Source organism: Mycteria americana, chromosome 1 (assembly GCF_035582795.1).
Source record: "Mycteria americana isolate JAX WOST 10 ecotype Jacksonville Zoo and Gardens chromosome 1, USCA_MyAme_1.0, whole genome shotgun sequence".
NCBI lineage: Eukaryota > Metazoa > Chordata > Aves > Ciconiiformes > Ciconiidae > Mycteria > Mycteria americana.
This window is the reverse complement of record NC_134365.1, coordinates 70,254,159-70,270,878: the sequence shown is the minus strand read 5'-3', so window position 1 is coordinate 70,270,878 and position 16,720 is coordinate 70,254,159. Positions and strand designations below refer to the sequence as shown.

At 49.9% G+C, this 16,720-nt stretch overlaps 1 protein-coding gene across 2 annotated transcripts in view; it reads right to left on the bottom strand.

Moving 5' to 3' along the window:
* Window positions 1–16,720, bottom strand: part of CECR2 (CECR2 histone acetyl-lysine reader) — a 98,262-nt gene that overhangs the window by 1,316 nt on the left and 80,226 nt on the right. For both annotated transcript variants that reach the window (XM_075505160.1, XM_075505169.1), the window contains 9 exons: window positions 12,540–12,696; window positions 8,668–8,797; window positions 8,344–8,381; window positions 8,150–8,241; window positions 7,724–7,850; window positions 5,883–6,316; window positions 4,613–4,741; window positions 3,671–4,493; window positions 214–1,621 (listed from right to left, as the gene is read on the bottom strand). In XM_075505160.1, the coding sequence (XP_075361275.1) occupies window positions 214–1,621; window positions 3,671–4,493; window positions 4,613–4,741; window positions 5,883–6,316; window positions 7,724–7,850; window positions 8,150–8,241; window positions 8,344–8,381; window positions 8,668–8,797; window positions 12,540–12,696 (3,338 nt within the window). The remainder of the gene's footprint in view (window positions 1–213; window positions 1,622–3,670; window positions 4,494–4,612; window positions 4,742–5,882; window positions 6,317–7,723; window positions 7,851–8,149; window positions 8,242–8,343; window positions 8,382–8,667; window positions 8,798–12,539; window positions 12,697–16,720) is intronic.

Sequence of the window (16,720 nt, the reverse complement as noted above, 5' to 3'; positions counted from 1 at the left end):
TGTTTTTAAGGAGCTGCAACAAGACTCTCTCCAGCTTACAGAAAGGTCTAAGAGACCTTTTACTCCAAGGGTCTGAGAGTCATCTGTTAGCCTCTCAACAGCACTTGCCATCTCCTCTGACTTCAACCCATGTCCTTTCAAGGATATCCAACACTTGTCACCCAGGCATCACCCCCCTCCCGCCTTGCCTTCTCGCAGAAAACACGATCTTACCCCGAGGGTCTATACAAGTCCTGGGGTGGTCCCCCCATGCCACCTCCACTGCCTCTCTGCTCCATCAGCAAGGCCTGAAAGTGACCTACGTTCTCCTCCCGGCAGCGGTACAGGGGTCCCTCCTGAGAGAGGCCGTTGGCCTGGCCGGAGGCTGGATGATGAGACAGGTGAGCATTCATGGGCGATCCATACGTCCTGGGCTGGAAATGACTGGCAGGATGCCGGGGTGCATAAGGAGAGCCAGTCTGTAGCATCACCCCGTGGGGAGGGAAAGCCGACGGGCCGAATCCCATCCCCGAACCCAGGTGCGGTGGGGGGGCTCCGTAGAGGAACTCCCCCGCTGCCACTGAGCTTTGCCTCTTCGTGGCCGCGTTGTGGTTGTCCAAATCAAGAAACTCTTTGGGACTCTCCGGTCTTTCCTGGGACTCCTCGGACTTCTCGTCTTCAGGCCCCAGATCCTGCCCATCGCTCGGAGAAACCTCTTTGGCACTCGCTACGTCCATGCGGTTGGGAGAGGCCAGGGCGGCGCTCAGTGCCTCACAGCCCTGCAAACCGCTGGCGGACCCCCGGTCTGGGAAAGGGGGTCTGGCCAGGGGCGGGTGGGCTGTGGGGTGCCCGCTGGGGCTGGCCTGGGAGTGGAGAGGCCTCTGCCAGTCCGAGTAGCCCTGCGGACAGGCGTAGTAGGGCGGTCGCTGGTAGTGGTGGTAGGAAGGTTGAGGCTGCGGCTGGTAGGGGTAGGGCATGCCCTGGGGGGGCCGATACCGGGGGAAGACGCCGGGGTGGGCGCTGCTCGGCTGGAAGCCCCGTGGGGGAAAATGCTGGGGGTGAGAGGCGGGAGGAGGGGGCTTCCCTCCCATCACGGGGCCAAACCCCTGCAGGCCTGGGTTGATGTGGTATCGCCCGGCTGAATTCGGGTATTCCAGACCGGGCATGTAGAGAGGGTGGAACTGGTTGGGGGTGGCCCCCATGGAGCCAGCGTCCATGCCAGGGAGGCCGGTGCCCTGCCCCATGCAAGGCACGGCTGCTTCAGGCAGAGCTTTCCCGCCGCCGCAGAGGGGCTTCTCCAGCAGGTTGGCAGCGAGCCCCTTCCCCTCAGCGCTGGCCGCCGGCCCCTCACCTGCTGCACCGTTCTCAGGCAGGGGACCCCCTCTCTCGGAGGTAGGCACCAGGTCCCTCACACAGCCCGGGCCCCCGGCGTAGCTGCTTTCTGCCGGCCACGTGCCCTTGCCCTGCCCTGCCTTCAGGTCACCCTTCACGCCGGAGCCGTCCCCCTCCCCGTCCGGGGGCAAGGCACGCCTGGTGCACTCCATGGGCAGTGGGGGCTTGGGATGAGGTAGGAGTTTGGCGTAGGCCCCGTCAGGAATGCCGATGCACTGAGCCTTCTCGTCCATGCCTGCTGGTGTCTCCACTGGAAAGAGAGGGGGAAAAAAGTCACGCGTAGGTGTAATTTTGGAAATCAGCCCTCCCTGCCCGACACGCGCACACATGCTCACCCAAAGCACGCGTCTCAAAGAGTAATTCCTGCCAGCTTAACCAGGTCTACCAAAGTAGCCTCTCAGCATCCTCTTTTGCTGCTGACCCAAAGTTGCTGGGCAGCTCTGCCTGACAAGTCCCTAACATCTGGATAGAGAAAGCATCCCACTTCTGTGCAAATGGAAGAGAAAAAGGAGTGACTTTCTAAAGCCATGAAGGTCCTTCCATCATAAGTACTCCAAAGCCTACAATGTCCCGTCCTCAACTCAAACTTCTCCACAGGACTGTTGGAACATGGCACCAGGACAACTGCTCTTCTGTGGGGCTGCAGCCTCCTTCCCAAACCCATCACGCCGTCTTTCCTTCAGAGACCTCTAGTATTTCTGAAGTGTATTTTTGCAAAGCTAGGCAATCTTTAGTAGCTCCTTCTTTTAAAAATTCCTCATGAGATTGCACCTCTCTTGGAAAGGTGGCACACATAGACTGAACCCTTAAGATACAGGCCTACTATAGTTTGCAAGCCACCGATAAGTTGCACCTCCACCGGAGTAACATTGCACATGTGGGCTTGGTCTGACACACGGGTGTGCAGGGGCTGCCTAATGGAGAGGCAGAGTTGAGAAATACAGCAGGATCCACACGACAGCAAGCTAAGAAGCCGGGGTAATAGCAGCTTGATTTCCTGCTGTGTTGCCCCTTCTGGTCCACAAACCCCACTTGCCCACAGCTTGGGCAGAAGCGCTACCACACACCGAGATCCTGCGGAGCTGATCGCAGCCATATTTTAACCAACTGTGATTTGGAGATGTGGCTACTCTGTCCTGCAATCACTCAACGTCCTCCCCCGATCTCTGTTCTATATCCAGCACAGTTAAGTGATGATGACTTTTAAGCAATGCCACACAAGGAAAGAGTTTCCTCTTAGTGCAAAGCACACAAGGGATCGATAAAAGATGCAAGGGTTTTGATCTCTAGTTTACCAGCTAGAATTAATAAAAAAAAAATTTTTTTTGATCTCTGGGGTTTTTTGATCTCTACTTTAGGTTTGTTTTATTTTTAAGGGGTTTTTTTGATCTCTAGTTTACCAGCTAGACTGAATGAAATTCAACTAGAAAGAAACTTGCGATGGCACACACGACACGCTGCCATCCCACCTGAACTGACATGGCTGCTCAGGGGCTTTCAGGCAGTCCTTTTGTGTGAAGACTTTGAGATATTAAACTCACAAGGCACATGTGCATTTCAGAGGAGAAGCTGTACTGACATATACTCAAAGGAGTGTATTTAAACCATTTATTCACAGAACGTCTTCTTTCCTTACCTAACTCTCTGCAGATCCAATTTTTATATTAACTCCAAGCGAGCTCTAGAAGCATCACAGCCTATGCTTTGCATTTGCACCCCATGGCAAGCTGATAGCTTGCAGGTATAGCTGGGACAGGGGGACCTCTGGCAGGCTACAGTGAAACAAAACAATCTTAGAAAAATCTAAGCGATGGCTGAAGCAGAAAATATATTCCAATTTAGACTAAAAAAGACATGCGTAAAAAATGTGTGTCCTGCAACTATTTAATCAAGAATTTAATTATTTTCTAGAAAAAGTCCTGCTTTTGTTGCTGAGCCTCAGCCACTGTTTAAAATTGACTCCGGTAAGCCTGAAAGTCAGGGCATATTTTTCGCTTCTCTAGTGGCTCAAATCCAAATAAAACCACATTTGCCGACACAGGTTTTGTGCACCTGCAAGACAGTTAAGTTTGGGACCCTAAGACGTTGGAGCCCAAGAGCAACAAAGCTGGCCCGGGGGTGTTCCCTGCCCTCCTCGGAAGCGCACACCGGTGGGCAGAGGGTCTGCCCCAGCATGGGAAAGGGTGATGCTGTGCAGCAGGCAGGAAGGATGCCTGGCCGCAAGCAAAGGGGCAGGCAGGGAAGGTCAAATGCTACAGGCAGGGGTGTCACATTGGCAGGCGGGCACTCGAGGGGTTACCTTGGTTGCTCTCTGGCTCCATGGTCTGACCGGTGGGATCCTGCGAGCTCCCGTTCCCCATGACAGGTTTTGGAGGCTGCACGCCGGTGGCGGAGGCAGCGTGAGCCAGCTGGGGAAAGGGTCCGGGGAGGTGCGGCGGAGGCGGCTGGCGAGGGTGGTAAGGCACACCCGGCGGGCACACGCGGGAGGACAGCTGCTGCATGGCGATCATCTCTGGGCTGTCCATCATGGAGTCCCCACCCTGGCACCCTCTTTGAATCTGAGGCGGTCCCCCAAACAGAGCGGCCGGCGGCTGCGGCATCCTCTGGCTGGTGGCTTTCCCGGGCGGTCTGATATACCCTGAGGGAGGCACCCCGTGAGGTAGGAAATTTGATTGCTCGGTCCACTGGCTGGGAGGCAGCGGCGGCCTCATGGCCCGGGGGTCCATCATATGACCCAGGGCGCGGGGCTGGAGCGAGGGCCCCGGCCCCATAGGCGCCTTCTCCTCCGGCCCCATGGCACCCTGGCCGGCGGGGCCATGGCTGCCGTTCCACAGGGCTGGGTGCGCGCGGTTCAGGTACTTGTAGGGCCGATACATGTGCCCCGGCGGGACCTCCGAGCCCTCCGGTGGCCTCACGGGGGGCCCATTGTGCCTCGGGGGGAGGAAGCCCTGCTGGAACTGGGCTGGTGGGTAGACGGCGTCAGGCGGGGGGCCGCTCACACGCCCCAGCTGCAGGGCGCCCGTCCGGGGTCCGAGGCCGGCAACATGAGTTGGTCCTGCGCATGCCTGCTTCTCCGGGGCAGCCAGCCTGTGCCCACGGTGCTCGCTCAGTCCCACGGCCGGCTGGGGAGGAGGGAGAGAGAGAGAGAAGGGGTGGATTTCGGTGAGAACCGTCACACTGAGGAGCGGAGGAGACTTGCGGGTCCTGGGGTGCTGGATCCCTTGGCTGCTGCTTTTCTTACCTGCATGGCAAAGTGCTGGTGCTGCTGGACCGGGTCTCCGGGATGGGGCTCAGGCACTCGCGGCGAGCTGTACAGTTTCGTGGGATCTGATCCACGCAGGGGACCAAACGTTCCTGGCATGGCTGGTCTCTGGGGGACAAGGAAGGGTATGGGAGGGAGAAATAAAACCATTTGTGAAGCGCAGAAAAGCAGCAGAGCTGCTGCAGGTGAGGGGAAGCCAAAGCTGGAGGAACCACACAGATGAGCAGATGGGCTTTTTGGAGATACCATGAAAAACCTGTAGTCTCTTTCCTATGAGGTGACACAGCTCCCCTGTCAAAGCCACCCTCTCACACCCCAGCCACACGTCCCTGCACTCAAGGTTGAAATACACTCACTTGCCACCCAACTACTTGGGAGCAAGCAAGAAGACTGGAGGGGGCAGTGGTTCACTCCAAGGAGAGGAGCGGACCACAAGAGTATGCAAGCAGGACGACGGGGGAATGTGCCGGATTTCCTTCAAAATACTCATTGCCTCCAGCTCTCCTACTGCTTCCCACTATCTACATCACAAGAATCACTCTAAAAATTTTGTTTGATCTAGCTAAAAGGGCGATGGGTAGCCTGGATCTCAGAAGAGCAGCTGACACACCACTCCACAAGACATCACTGGTTAAAAAGGAAAAGGCAGTGAAGGATGGGCGAGGAATAGCCCAGAGGGGAGGCAGAACAGGTGGCATTCAGAGAAGAAATGTTGGGCTAAAGGGAGGTCACTGCTGCAGTCCAGGGTGGCCTTGTGTTTTATTTCATTTACTGCTTTTATAAATACTCAAGGCACGAAATGCAGTAGTACACAGATGGCACGAAGTTACCAGGCATCTGTAAACAATTGAGACAAAAGAAGACCAGCTTGTTCAGCATCGTAAACTGGAGGTTAAGAGAGGAAATGTGACTGCTTTCCATGCACAACGGGGTAACTCTGCAAGGAGAGAGAGAAGGAGAGATTGCCACAAGCCCACACGGCGACATGCTGGCCATGGGAAACGTTAGGAGAGTGTTCCTAACAGTCTCCTAACAGGAGCTAGTGTGGCAAAGACTGAAATTGTACCAGTTTAACTCTAAGGGCTGAAAAGTTTCAGTTGTAGAAACCATAGCCCTGACCCTTAATCTCTGGGAAAAGGTTCTTGCCATGCAGTAGGGATTTCACAGAAGAGCTTCATTCCCCTTTACCTCCCTCCCTCCCTCCCTCTGCAGGCCTGATGGGTGAAGAACAGCAGAAACTGCTCCTTACCATCTGTCCGGGATGTGGCACAGGGCTGGGCATGCCGCCATACTGCAGAGAGCGAGAGAAACCTCGCCCATTGGAAGGGCCCACTTCTCGAGGAGGCTGCATTGGGTTGCCACTTGGATCCTCTGCAGAGGATGAGGAGAAGGATGAAGAAGAGGAAGAGGATGAAGAAGCAGGAGCCCTGGAAGTAGCTCGATATGGTGGAGGTTTTCCTCCATTTTCCAGGCGTTGCTGCCTCTTGCCTGGTCCATCTGGGTCTCGTGACCGAGTCCAAACACTCCCTGTGCTGGAGCGGCCAGTCCGCCGGCTCCTTTTCTCTCGTCTCCCGTCTTCTCTGATCCAAAACTCCTCATCTGTGTCTCCATCTTCCCCAGGGAAGTGTTTCATCATTGCTCGGTGGAAACACCTCTCTAAGTTGTAAGCCATCTTGGTATATTCTGCAGTCAAAAAAACCCAACAACATCAGGGACAGAGCCTTATAGAGAGAAACAATTAAGCAACATCAGACTTACTCATCAGATAAATCATCTCCCCCCCCCAAGTTTCTTTGAGGAAGACTTTTGTTTCTAACTAGTTGACTTTGGTCTACGTTCTTAAACTCAATAAGCAATGCAGCATCAGATTTGTTCAGTAACCCCACCAGAGGACAGGCACATAGGCATGACAAAGTACCATTAGCGGCATGGCCTGCAGAGTCAGCATTAACTCAGTGTTCCAGCATAGTGCCAAGAATTACATTACAAGAAGCACCACCTCTGCTGGCAGAGATGCAGGACCTGCACAGTTAGGCAGCAGAGTGTTGAGAGAAGAAATGTGAACTTCCAGCAATGCTATTTGATTACATTCAGAGGTTTTTCTTGGACTCGTTCAAATCTCTGCTGTATGCTACAAGACAGAGGAAAATCAGCAAACATATTTATCCATGTGCAGTTTCTAAAGCACTGGCTGACCCTGACACGAAAGCTATTGCCAACACCAGTGTCCCCATTGCGTCATTTCCACAGGACAGTTCTGCTCAGAGGGGTTCCTACTTTTCATTCGAGTGGATAGGAAGGAAAAGACATGTGAGAGGTGTTAATGACAAGGGCTTGAAGCATATGACTTTCCAGTTGTTTCCACTAAACTAACCCTGAAGTTCCTCGAGAAATGGAGCTCTCCCAGTGGCAGTGCAGGAACACTTTTAGTTGGGGCCCACAGCGACAAGCTGGGTAGCTCTAACTATCTTCCCTTTCAAGGCAGTGCTGGTGAGACACAGTCTGCAGTGATGACCCACCATATGGGAACTGATTTCTTTTGTAAGCAACGTGTAGAATTTTAATTGGCAGGGCAATTAAACCCAAGGTTTCCTAGTTGCAGACTCACGTTGTTCATTCAATAGCCAAGGAACCTAAAAACTACATTTTCCATCCGAAGAACTACAAGCCTGGTTCATTCCTCACTTTTCTGTGGTACTTAACAAACACTGGGAGCTAACCAGACTCCAATGCTTTTCGAAGTCTGTGTTAGACATTATGAGAAAAAGGGGCACACAGACACACACAAACACATGAAGGAATGAGCTCAGAAAGAGACTTTCTTCTCTTTGTATGTTCTTGCCTTCACCATCTACCAATATGGGAGTCCCTTAGTATGCCACGCTCCAATTCAGCATGACCAAACTGTGCTAAAAACCTTGCTAAAACCCCAGGTCTTATTACTCAGGAGCTCCTACTCTTTCGTCCGGCCTCCCAAAAATACCCTGAAAGAGAATAAGCACAAATCAAGTACTGGTGAGTAGGAAGAGATCACTGCTTGCTTTGAATGAGCACTGCAAATAGATGAACTTAGCATCTTACTGCTCTTACCACTGCCTTCACCATTGTACTTAAGACAGTTCCTGAACATGGTCTTCATATCGCCCACAAATTCTTCCTTGGTGCAGTACTGACCTCCATTCAACTTCTTCTCCATGCTAGAGATGTCCATGGGGGCCTGAAACACAGCAAAACTTCCCTTCAGTTACAGCAAGTGTAGTGGGACTTACAAAGTTGCATAGCTAGCTTCCTCACAGAGAGGGGATGGGGAGCAGAGGCTGTTCTCCTGAGAGGCAGCCTCTCATCTTTGGTTTCCTTGACTTGTAAGGCTAGAAGGGACTACTGGAGTCATGCAGTTTGACTGTGAGGGTAACACAGCCCACAAAACTTCAAAACACTTCCAAAAAACTGCATCCTGGTCAACAAAGTGCATCAGTCAAAGCGCATCAGTCAAGATGGCTGGACCACTTTCCATACCTTAATGATCTGGTAGTAGTTGGGAGCATACGATTCATCAACGGGCTCCAAGAAGGGCCAAGAGTCCTTGTGAGCCTTCACCACATCTAGAACTGGCAGTAGCAAAATAAAGGTGAATGGTTACACACATATGCCCAGGGGAGTATTTCACTTTTAGCAAGTCATGCAAAGGGGAAAGCCGGGGCAGGACTAACCTTTGTACATGGCTGTGAACTCATCGTCCAGTTCAAAGCTGCAATGGGAAGCGTAACAGTGAATATGCAGACTGAGGACATATAAGGCACGCTCTCGTACTTCGTCTTCCCTTCCACCCACGCACAGTGCCATAATGCTGACAAACAGGCCTCATCATGAACACTCCTCTAGCGTGGACCAAATCCAGCTGTTTCTCAGCTTACTCCTCGCTGTTCTCCAGCCTCACTTCTCTCTCCTCATTCCTGTGAATGATCACACTCCTCTCTTTCCTGTAATCACTACTTCAATGTGCTCGCGTGCTGCATGCCCAGCTGCATACTCACAGATCCTTGGTCCTTCGCTCTTCCCTGGTAGGGGAACTAGGATCCAAGTGGGAAAGCTCAGGAGGGAGCTCCTTCCCCTGCGCCAGCAGCCAGGCCCTCTCTTCGCGAAGCTTCCTCCTCCTGGCCCGTTCTGCAGTGGGGGGGGAGGGGGGGGAGAGGTGAAAAACCATTCAGCACTCATTGTCAACAACATCTTGCAGGGAAAACAAAGGCAGCTCCTGCAGCAGTCAAGAACTCCAGTGACATGTTCTTGTTCTTTCAGCAAAAGCAGCAACAGCACAGGAGCAAAGGAGGTGAGAATACAGTGCACCGTCAACACGCCTCTTCATTTTCCCTTGACTTTACAATCATTGATTTTGAAGCATTACTGTGATACAGATGCTCCCCTAGGCAGCTTCCAGACAAATTCCTGACCATGCTGTGGTACAAAGAGAAAATTTCAACGCACAGACCTAGGCATAGATCAGCCTATGGAAAGAGCTGGTTTGTTAAGTTACCATCCTTCAGATGCTTCACTTCAGCCAGGTGAACTCAAGGCAGCTGGTTTTGCACTGAAGTGGATGAAGAGCAGTGCTGAGGGAAGGGTGAAGTTCTACCAGCTGGGTGGCAATGAGTAACTGGGGTCATTAATATCCTCCACCACCATGGCTAGCTTTGGGAAGACGTGCTCAGGTAGGCTTCCAAGGCCAGCAGCCAGAGCGAGCAAGCTGCCACACAGGAGGGCCGCTGGGACAGCTTTGGTTTAAGAGGTGAGAGACAGGAAGAAGCAACGCTGGTAATATAACCTGTGGTTTGCAACCAGACAGCTGGCTAACAGATTGCTTCATAATAGAAAATTTATGGGCTCTTATGAACCTCATTTCCTTTTTCTTATAGGAAATCTGAATTCATTTGACTTGCTAAACACCTGCGGTTGTACCGACTTTCTGTAGGAGCAGAATTCTGTGAAAGTAATGTTCAAGGAGAGATGTCATATGAGTAAGACCCCATAAAACAGGCCACATTGGGGAACACCCAGAGTGAAAGAAAGATGGGGGAGACTTGGCTAATACCCTCTAGCAGAGACTCCATCTTTGGAAAATGCCAAAGACTCAAGAAGCACCAACTCTGGTGGAAGAGTATTAATTTACTGTCTTACTCTGTCAGTCAAAACCAAACTTGGGATGGGGGTTGAGGGCACAGGAAAACTAGGAATAGCTACAAGGTGGGTATTTCCAGGGATGTCCATGGCCAGATATGTCAAAGACCAGTAAAAGAAAGTCCAAATTTTGCGTTAGAAGACTCTAGGTAGCACTGAAGTTGGGAGGACAGGACTTGCATCTAAGATGTCCTACAGAATCTAACAGCATCTATTATAACATTTAATGATGAGAAGTCCAACATCAAATTGTAGTCAAGAGAGATTATCTGAGTCTGTCCAAGCACGTTTCAGTACTTCCTGCTTCTTTCATAAAATTAGCATCACTTAGATGACTTTGTAATGGATGCCTAAGTGAGAAAGCTGAGAAAAACACGAGGTGATGATTTGAGCAGCAAAAGGAAAATCTCATGGCAACAGCAGCCAAGAGGTAAGATGATGTCGATTTTAGAAATCCATCAAGGCCTGCCAAGGATCTGACCTGGTAAACTGACAGGAATCAGGGAGCGCTACCCTGGTACCAGACTGGAACTCAGTCAGGATTAATGGCAGGTCCTTCTACCACAGCAAATGATTAATATAGCATGTTAAAGATCACTGGCAGAGCTCATTGTCATGCTGTTGGGTTGAGTCCTACCCAGCAGCTTTCAAAATCTAACCAATGCCCTAAAAAGTACCTCAAACAGCTACAAAGTCATATGTGTGAGAAATAATGTTGGAGCAGCATCTGGGAAGAGAACTGGGAAACTCTAACCTGCTGTTGTAGTAGAAATCTAGAAAGCTGCTTTAACTCGTAAATTCAGGAAAGTACAGATGGGCCCAGCAGGAGGCTTGCTACCTGGGGCGTGCGTTGGAGTGGGGGGAAGTGAAATCCCAGACTGGAAACAGGAACATGATCTAAAAACAGGCATACAGTCCAAAACCGAGAAGCAGGTGAAGTGCTGATGAAGTTCATCAGAGAGCAGATATTTCACCCTGTGTTTCATATCACCCCTCTACAGAAGACCTTACAAAATTAATGTTAAATCCCAAACAGACTGCAAAATACAAGAAAATCTTTGTTACCCTAAAATCTCTGTCAACAGATGTCCAGTTTTAACCAGTCTGAACTAAGCAAAACAAATTACTTCATTTTTAAATCACTTTCTGTCCATCATAAGAACTGTCATGAAAGTAAATGCTAACGGATGGTGTGCTTGACAATAAGGAAAGATGGTTAAGAAGCCAAAGTTTTACCTGGATAGCTGCCGTTTCTAGGGGTGAAAAATACTGCAGTGATTTAACTGAACAAGCCAGCCATTTAAATAACCTTTCCAAACAGCTTTTGCACCAGCTTAAAAGAAGACTTCTCCTGACTTAGCCTAAACTGACTAGGGACAAGTTTAAACTAAACTGAAAGGAACTGCACAAACCAAAATACAAGCATCTCTGCCAAGAAAAGCATGAATGTATGCTAAATTGGCTTAAAACAGTTTACTCTCCAGTCCCATGCCAGTTTCTTTGAGTGGCTCTAGTGCCTTTGCATCAGATGATGTAGTGATTGCATTGACCCTGAAAAGGCCATGGCTTATACCAAAACAAGACCTTTTTACAGGTACATTTATCTTTGCAGCTCTTCTGGAACTTCAAGATTAATTTTGTCTATACAGATGGAGAATTAAAGCACAGAGAATATGCAATTTGCCAAGGTGAAACAGATATCTGTGGCAGATATGGAAGCTGGATGATTCTCAGTTTAAAGCACCAGATTAGCGAGGACTGGCAACCAGGAATATATGAAGGCCAAGCAAGTAATTGGATTTTCTAAAGGTTAGAAATGTAAGCAGGTAAAAGAAACTATTCTTAGATAACATCTGGTCTGCTACCAAACATCTGGTAGCAGACTGTTTCATCTTGGAAAGTTTACAAGGTTTGCATGAACTTAATCTTTTTTCCTTTTCTGATTCTTTATCCACTTAAGGATTCACAATAGTGATACCACCACACATTACCACCACAGTTTTCTGAAGATGTTCAGCCTTTCCCTGGAACTGCAACGGCCCAGCCAGCCACTGCAGCAAAAGCAGCAGATAAAGGAATCCCAGTAAGGGAGGCTGACAGAGAGAAGGTGGTCAGAAAGGAGCCTGCTCTTAGACACTAGTGCCTACGTGTACTGGCTGAATGCCTGCTGTCTATGCCTCAATCTGATGTATTAAATATAACACAACTGTTTCTTGCAAAACAGCTTAAATCAGCGTTTAATTCAAAACCATGAAAAAACAAGACCAACACCTTAAGTTGCCACCTCTGGTGCTCTGTTTAGCCTGGTCCCCTCATCTTTAGTTCTCCAATTGATAAGGCCAGTAGCAATATAAAAATACTACTCCTGCTACTTCCATGTTGTCCCCTTCCCTTTCTCCTCAAAGGGAATCCTTCTTTCATCATGCATTGGGCCAAAAGGACCAAATGCTGTTCAGCAAGAGCAAAGCCTGCACACAGGGAAATCCATGAGGAGGCAAGTGAGAAGACAGAAGAGAACTGAGGAACAATATGAATAGCAGGAAAAAAAGTACAGCTGGGGCAAGGGGGAAAATAAGCGTGATTTGAGGAAGACGACACAGTTGAAGGGTGCACTAGAGAACAGCCACCAACACCGAGGGAGATAGACAAAGGAATGCAAATGGCAGATCTTAATTCAAGATCTCAATCTTGGCTTTGAAAGCTTCCACCCCTTCTTCAGATTGGCTGCACGTACCTTCCACTGCTTTGACCTTCTCCTCCATCTCTCTCTTCCTCTCCTCCTTCAGCAGCTGTTCCTGCTCCCTCTTCTGCACTGCTATAAGGATTTGGCGCTCTTCCTCTTCCTCTCTGCGCCTCTGCTTCTCCATCGAACTCAGCACGTTGGGGTTTACCTGTGACAAAACAATGCACCAAAAACTGTAACACATTGGCTTACTGAAGTCTGGGCAGAGGCAGGTTTACTTTGAGCAAGTATTAAAGAATACCTACAATGAATGGCTGGGGGAAAAAAAAAAAAACAAAAACAAAAAGGAAAAAAAAGGATTTATACACATACGAATTCTCGGATGAAAAGCAACATGTAAAGTTATTTGTCAAGCAATGAAATCCTACTGATACAAGGACAAAGGACGGAAAAGCAATGGGTTAGACAAGCTGCCAGTCTGCCAGGGACGCACCACGTGTATTTCCCTTCCGGGCAAAGGATTCAGGCTGTCGACACCCCCACACAACACCTCTACCCCTTCCAGCTAGCAGAGCCCTGAGTTGCAAGCGTGAGCAGAAAGGACTACTCTGCCTAACCTGGCTCTGCTATAAAACACAGAATACTTAGGATAGGAAAAGAGACTGGTACAGCCTTGCATCAAGGTATTGTTTGGAGCGTTTTCCTTTCCTGTCCAAAATAAGGCCCACCATACTTCTGTGTGCTAATCGCCCCTGAACTAGCTCTTGTTTGTTCATTTGGACGGTTTTCCTGCTGGGTCCCCCAACCAGTTTTCTCATTCAAGGACGCCTGGCTCTTTATTGCCCCACTTCCTCACCTCCTCACTGCCAGCAGGCTGCAAGGCTGTGTTTGATCCCACTTAGACTGCAGGCTTCCCAGACCAGGGATTGCCTGCTCCTATTTCTCCAATAAAGTGTAAGGTACGTATATGGCAGTATGGAATTACCTTTATTAGCTTAATTGAATTATAAAACAAATGAATCGGTCATCAGCCACTCCCACCTCTTTGACTTTTGCAAGACCAAGATATGTGTGCCTTATCAGCAGGGAATATCAACCGGAAAGGAACAATATGCATACAGTTTTCTCCACCTTCATTTTCAGGGAATAGCCAGCAACCACCACTTAGGCAGAAAGCATTTCCTGAGGATTAGCAATCAGCTGGGGTCCCTTGGCTGCTGCTCAGACCATCAACTTTTCCAGACCCGTTATTAGTCCCCAGAAAAAAATCTGGCACCATAATAACTATTTTGTCCTTGTTTCATTGCCTAGAAGTGGAACCTCGGGGTGTTTTGATAAATGCCTAGAAATGTTTTCTGGTTTCACTGTACATTCGTTCCCCTTCTGCCTCCCCTTCCCCTACACAGCACTGCCCTACAATCTCCCCGTGCAGCTCTCTGTGGATGAGCATCGTGTATTATCTCCCTGTCTCCAGCAGCAACAATATATATTAAGAGAATTATGCTTCAATCACCAACAGCGACAGAGAAGTGTCCAAGACAGGGTAATGGGACTCCTGATGACTTTAGGACCATAACCTGCATCTAGGGACAGACTGGACAGCAAAAACACTTACTCTGTGCTGATCCTTTTTCGGCAAACCCCACAGCATGATCTCACCACAAGGGAACTCTGCCCATGTTCTTTTCCTTTTCAGATCTTTGCCAAATATTAGTACTTCACTCTTCTATCCCCTTCCTAGGGAAACCATTCTGTGAGTCCACACTCCTTTAGGTTAGCCAGCTTCTCCTCACATTCAGTCTAAAGTTAATTTCTCATGCCCTCATTCCATCCAGTTCTGGGTGAGGATAAATTCTCTTCTTCAGCCACATTCCAGCCTTTATGGGCTTCCTCAGACACTTACACAAAACTCCCACGTTTCTGTAATTAGGTTAAATGTTTCCTTATAAAGCAATCCTTCCAGGGCCCTAATCATTCCATGTCTCTCTCAGACCTTTCCTCCAACTGATCGATATCCAAACACCAGGATGGCCAGGACTGAAACTGCTATGCCAAGTACAAGAGGTCAAGAACCTACAGAACCGGGTTCTACATTTCCACTTTTGAATCTTTTCATATCCCTCTCTCAACCACTCTACCATCCTATTTTCTACTCATGCACTGCAAACATCTTCCTTTCAGGCCTGATCCTGATCATCATCAACCAGTTCTCCCCTAACTTTCCAACTTTCTTGATCAATCTTTAAATTGCAATAGGAACCAAAAACCAGCAGGTTCTGCAGCAATTAGGAAGAGAAAGGTGATCAGGAACCAGCCACCAGAAGTTGGTACACCAAGATATTTTATTGAGGATGTGACCATCAGCTTTCAGATTCTCCAGCCAGTAGATCTAAGCCAGCCTGGCGTGCCATACTAATTTCTTCAACTGTTGGTGCACAGGTCAGACCTTCCCTTTCCCTGGATTCATACAGCTTCCACCATTCATGTCCTACGGAAATGTGAACACAACATTCAAGCCACAGCGCTCACACCAGGGCCTCTCCAAGCCTGCAGGGTGCATTCAGCACCCTATACTGTAATGGCGCGACACAAAACCCATAGCATGTTCCACATCAACCCGCCACAAACATGGCATCGACAAAGCAACGGGACAATCTGAAGCAAAGGAGATTCTAGCAGATCTAGGAAGAGAAGAAAAGGGAAAAGCAGAAACCACAAGCGCAGTGTAGTGAGCACCAAGGGCTGCAGCAGATGCCTGTGACAACTGCACTTGCTCCCTGCAGCGCTTGCAGGGCAGCAGCAATGCTGGCACGGGCTCTTTGAGACACCTCAGACACAGAAATAGCCAAATTTTCAGAGGGACCTACTGACTGGTGTCCCACTTAAGCCCATTGGGGATGAGGGTGCTCAACTCAGGGTTAAAAAGATAAGCAAACACAACCAAGTAAACTCCTACTAGATGTGATGGAAGCAGACGCCTATTGGAACAATGAAAGCAAGAACCCAACACAAGTCAAACTTCCTGAATGAAGAGGTGGCAAAGGGACGTTTCTCCAGCTTCCTCCCCACTTGGAGGATAAAAACTACCTCTCTCGTCTGCGACCGCGGCATCACCGCCTCCTTCCCTCCGCCAGAGAGCACTCCAGGACACAACATCGTGGCCTTTCCCCCCGGGACCCCGAAAGGGCCAAAATTCTGCCTTTTGCTTTGCTCTCCAGACAGTGGGTATCAAGCTTCAGGGGCAGAAGGCCAGGAGGTGCGGGTGCCCCAGGTGCCCCAGCTCCTTGCCCTCCAAACCTTCCCTGCTCCGGTTTCCGCAGCGCTGCCCTAATGAGGGTGCTGCTCAGGCGGCTCTTTAATGAGGAGCTAATCTGAACCACCTGTTGAGAAATCCCCCCCAGGATTAGGCGCCTACAGAGCAGTTATATCTCGGACCAAAGCGTCATCCAGCTTGTGGAGCCGGGAGGAAAGGGTCACCCCTGCACCGGGCTGAGGTTTTCTTCCCCAGACTCATCTGCTGCCCACCCCTTGCTCAGCAAACAAACCATCAGACATGCTGGCACCTTCCATGGCTTCCCCGCAGCAGGGATGACTGCCACGTCCTGCTGGGGAGCCGGCACGAGCATCGCCACCCTCACGCTGGCTGGCTCCCCAGGCTTCAGCGCAGCGGGTGCTGGGAGGGCCCCCCGCTTGCTGGAAACGTTTCACTGGCCCACAGGCAGCAATTAACAGCCCTCTGCCGCCGCAGACCTGGAGCACCTGCGGTACTGATTAGCATCATTCAGGCTCCATGTGTTTCCCACTCCCCTGCTCCTCTGGGATTTCTGCTGCCTGTGAACAAACACGTGTCCCTGCGCTTCCTGCATGGTGGGCTTTGCAGAGAGCAATTCTGGCCCCAAACTGACCATCGCTGGGGTCTTATTTTCCTCTTGGCAGCATGATGAGAGGTTCTTCCTTCCTTTTATTTATCTGTTCTAAGTAATTATATTTATTGTGGGGAACTGTACTTTCTCCTTTGTTTTGCGAGAACCCCTGACCCTGGCTCACGTGGAATATCCCCTGCAGTTTAATTTCCCAGGGTTTGACAAAACACCAGGTAACTACGTTTTCATTGCATGTAGAGCGAGAGATTATGCCACGGCCTGATAGAATCAAGCCAATTTTTTCCTCCAAAGCTAATCCCGTGTTGCCTGACCGATTGCTTTGGGTAGCAGTTGCCAGTTCAAAGACCC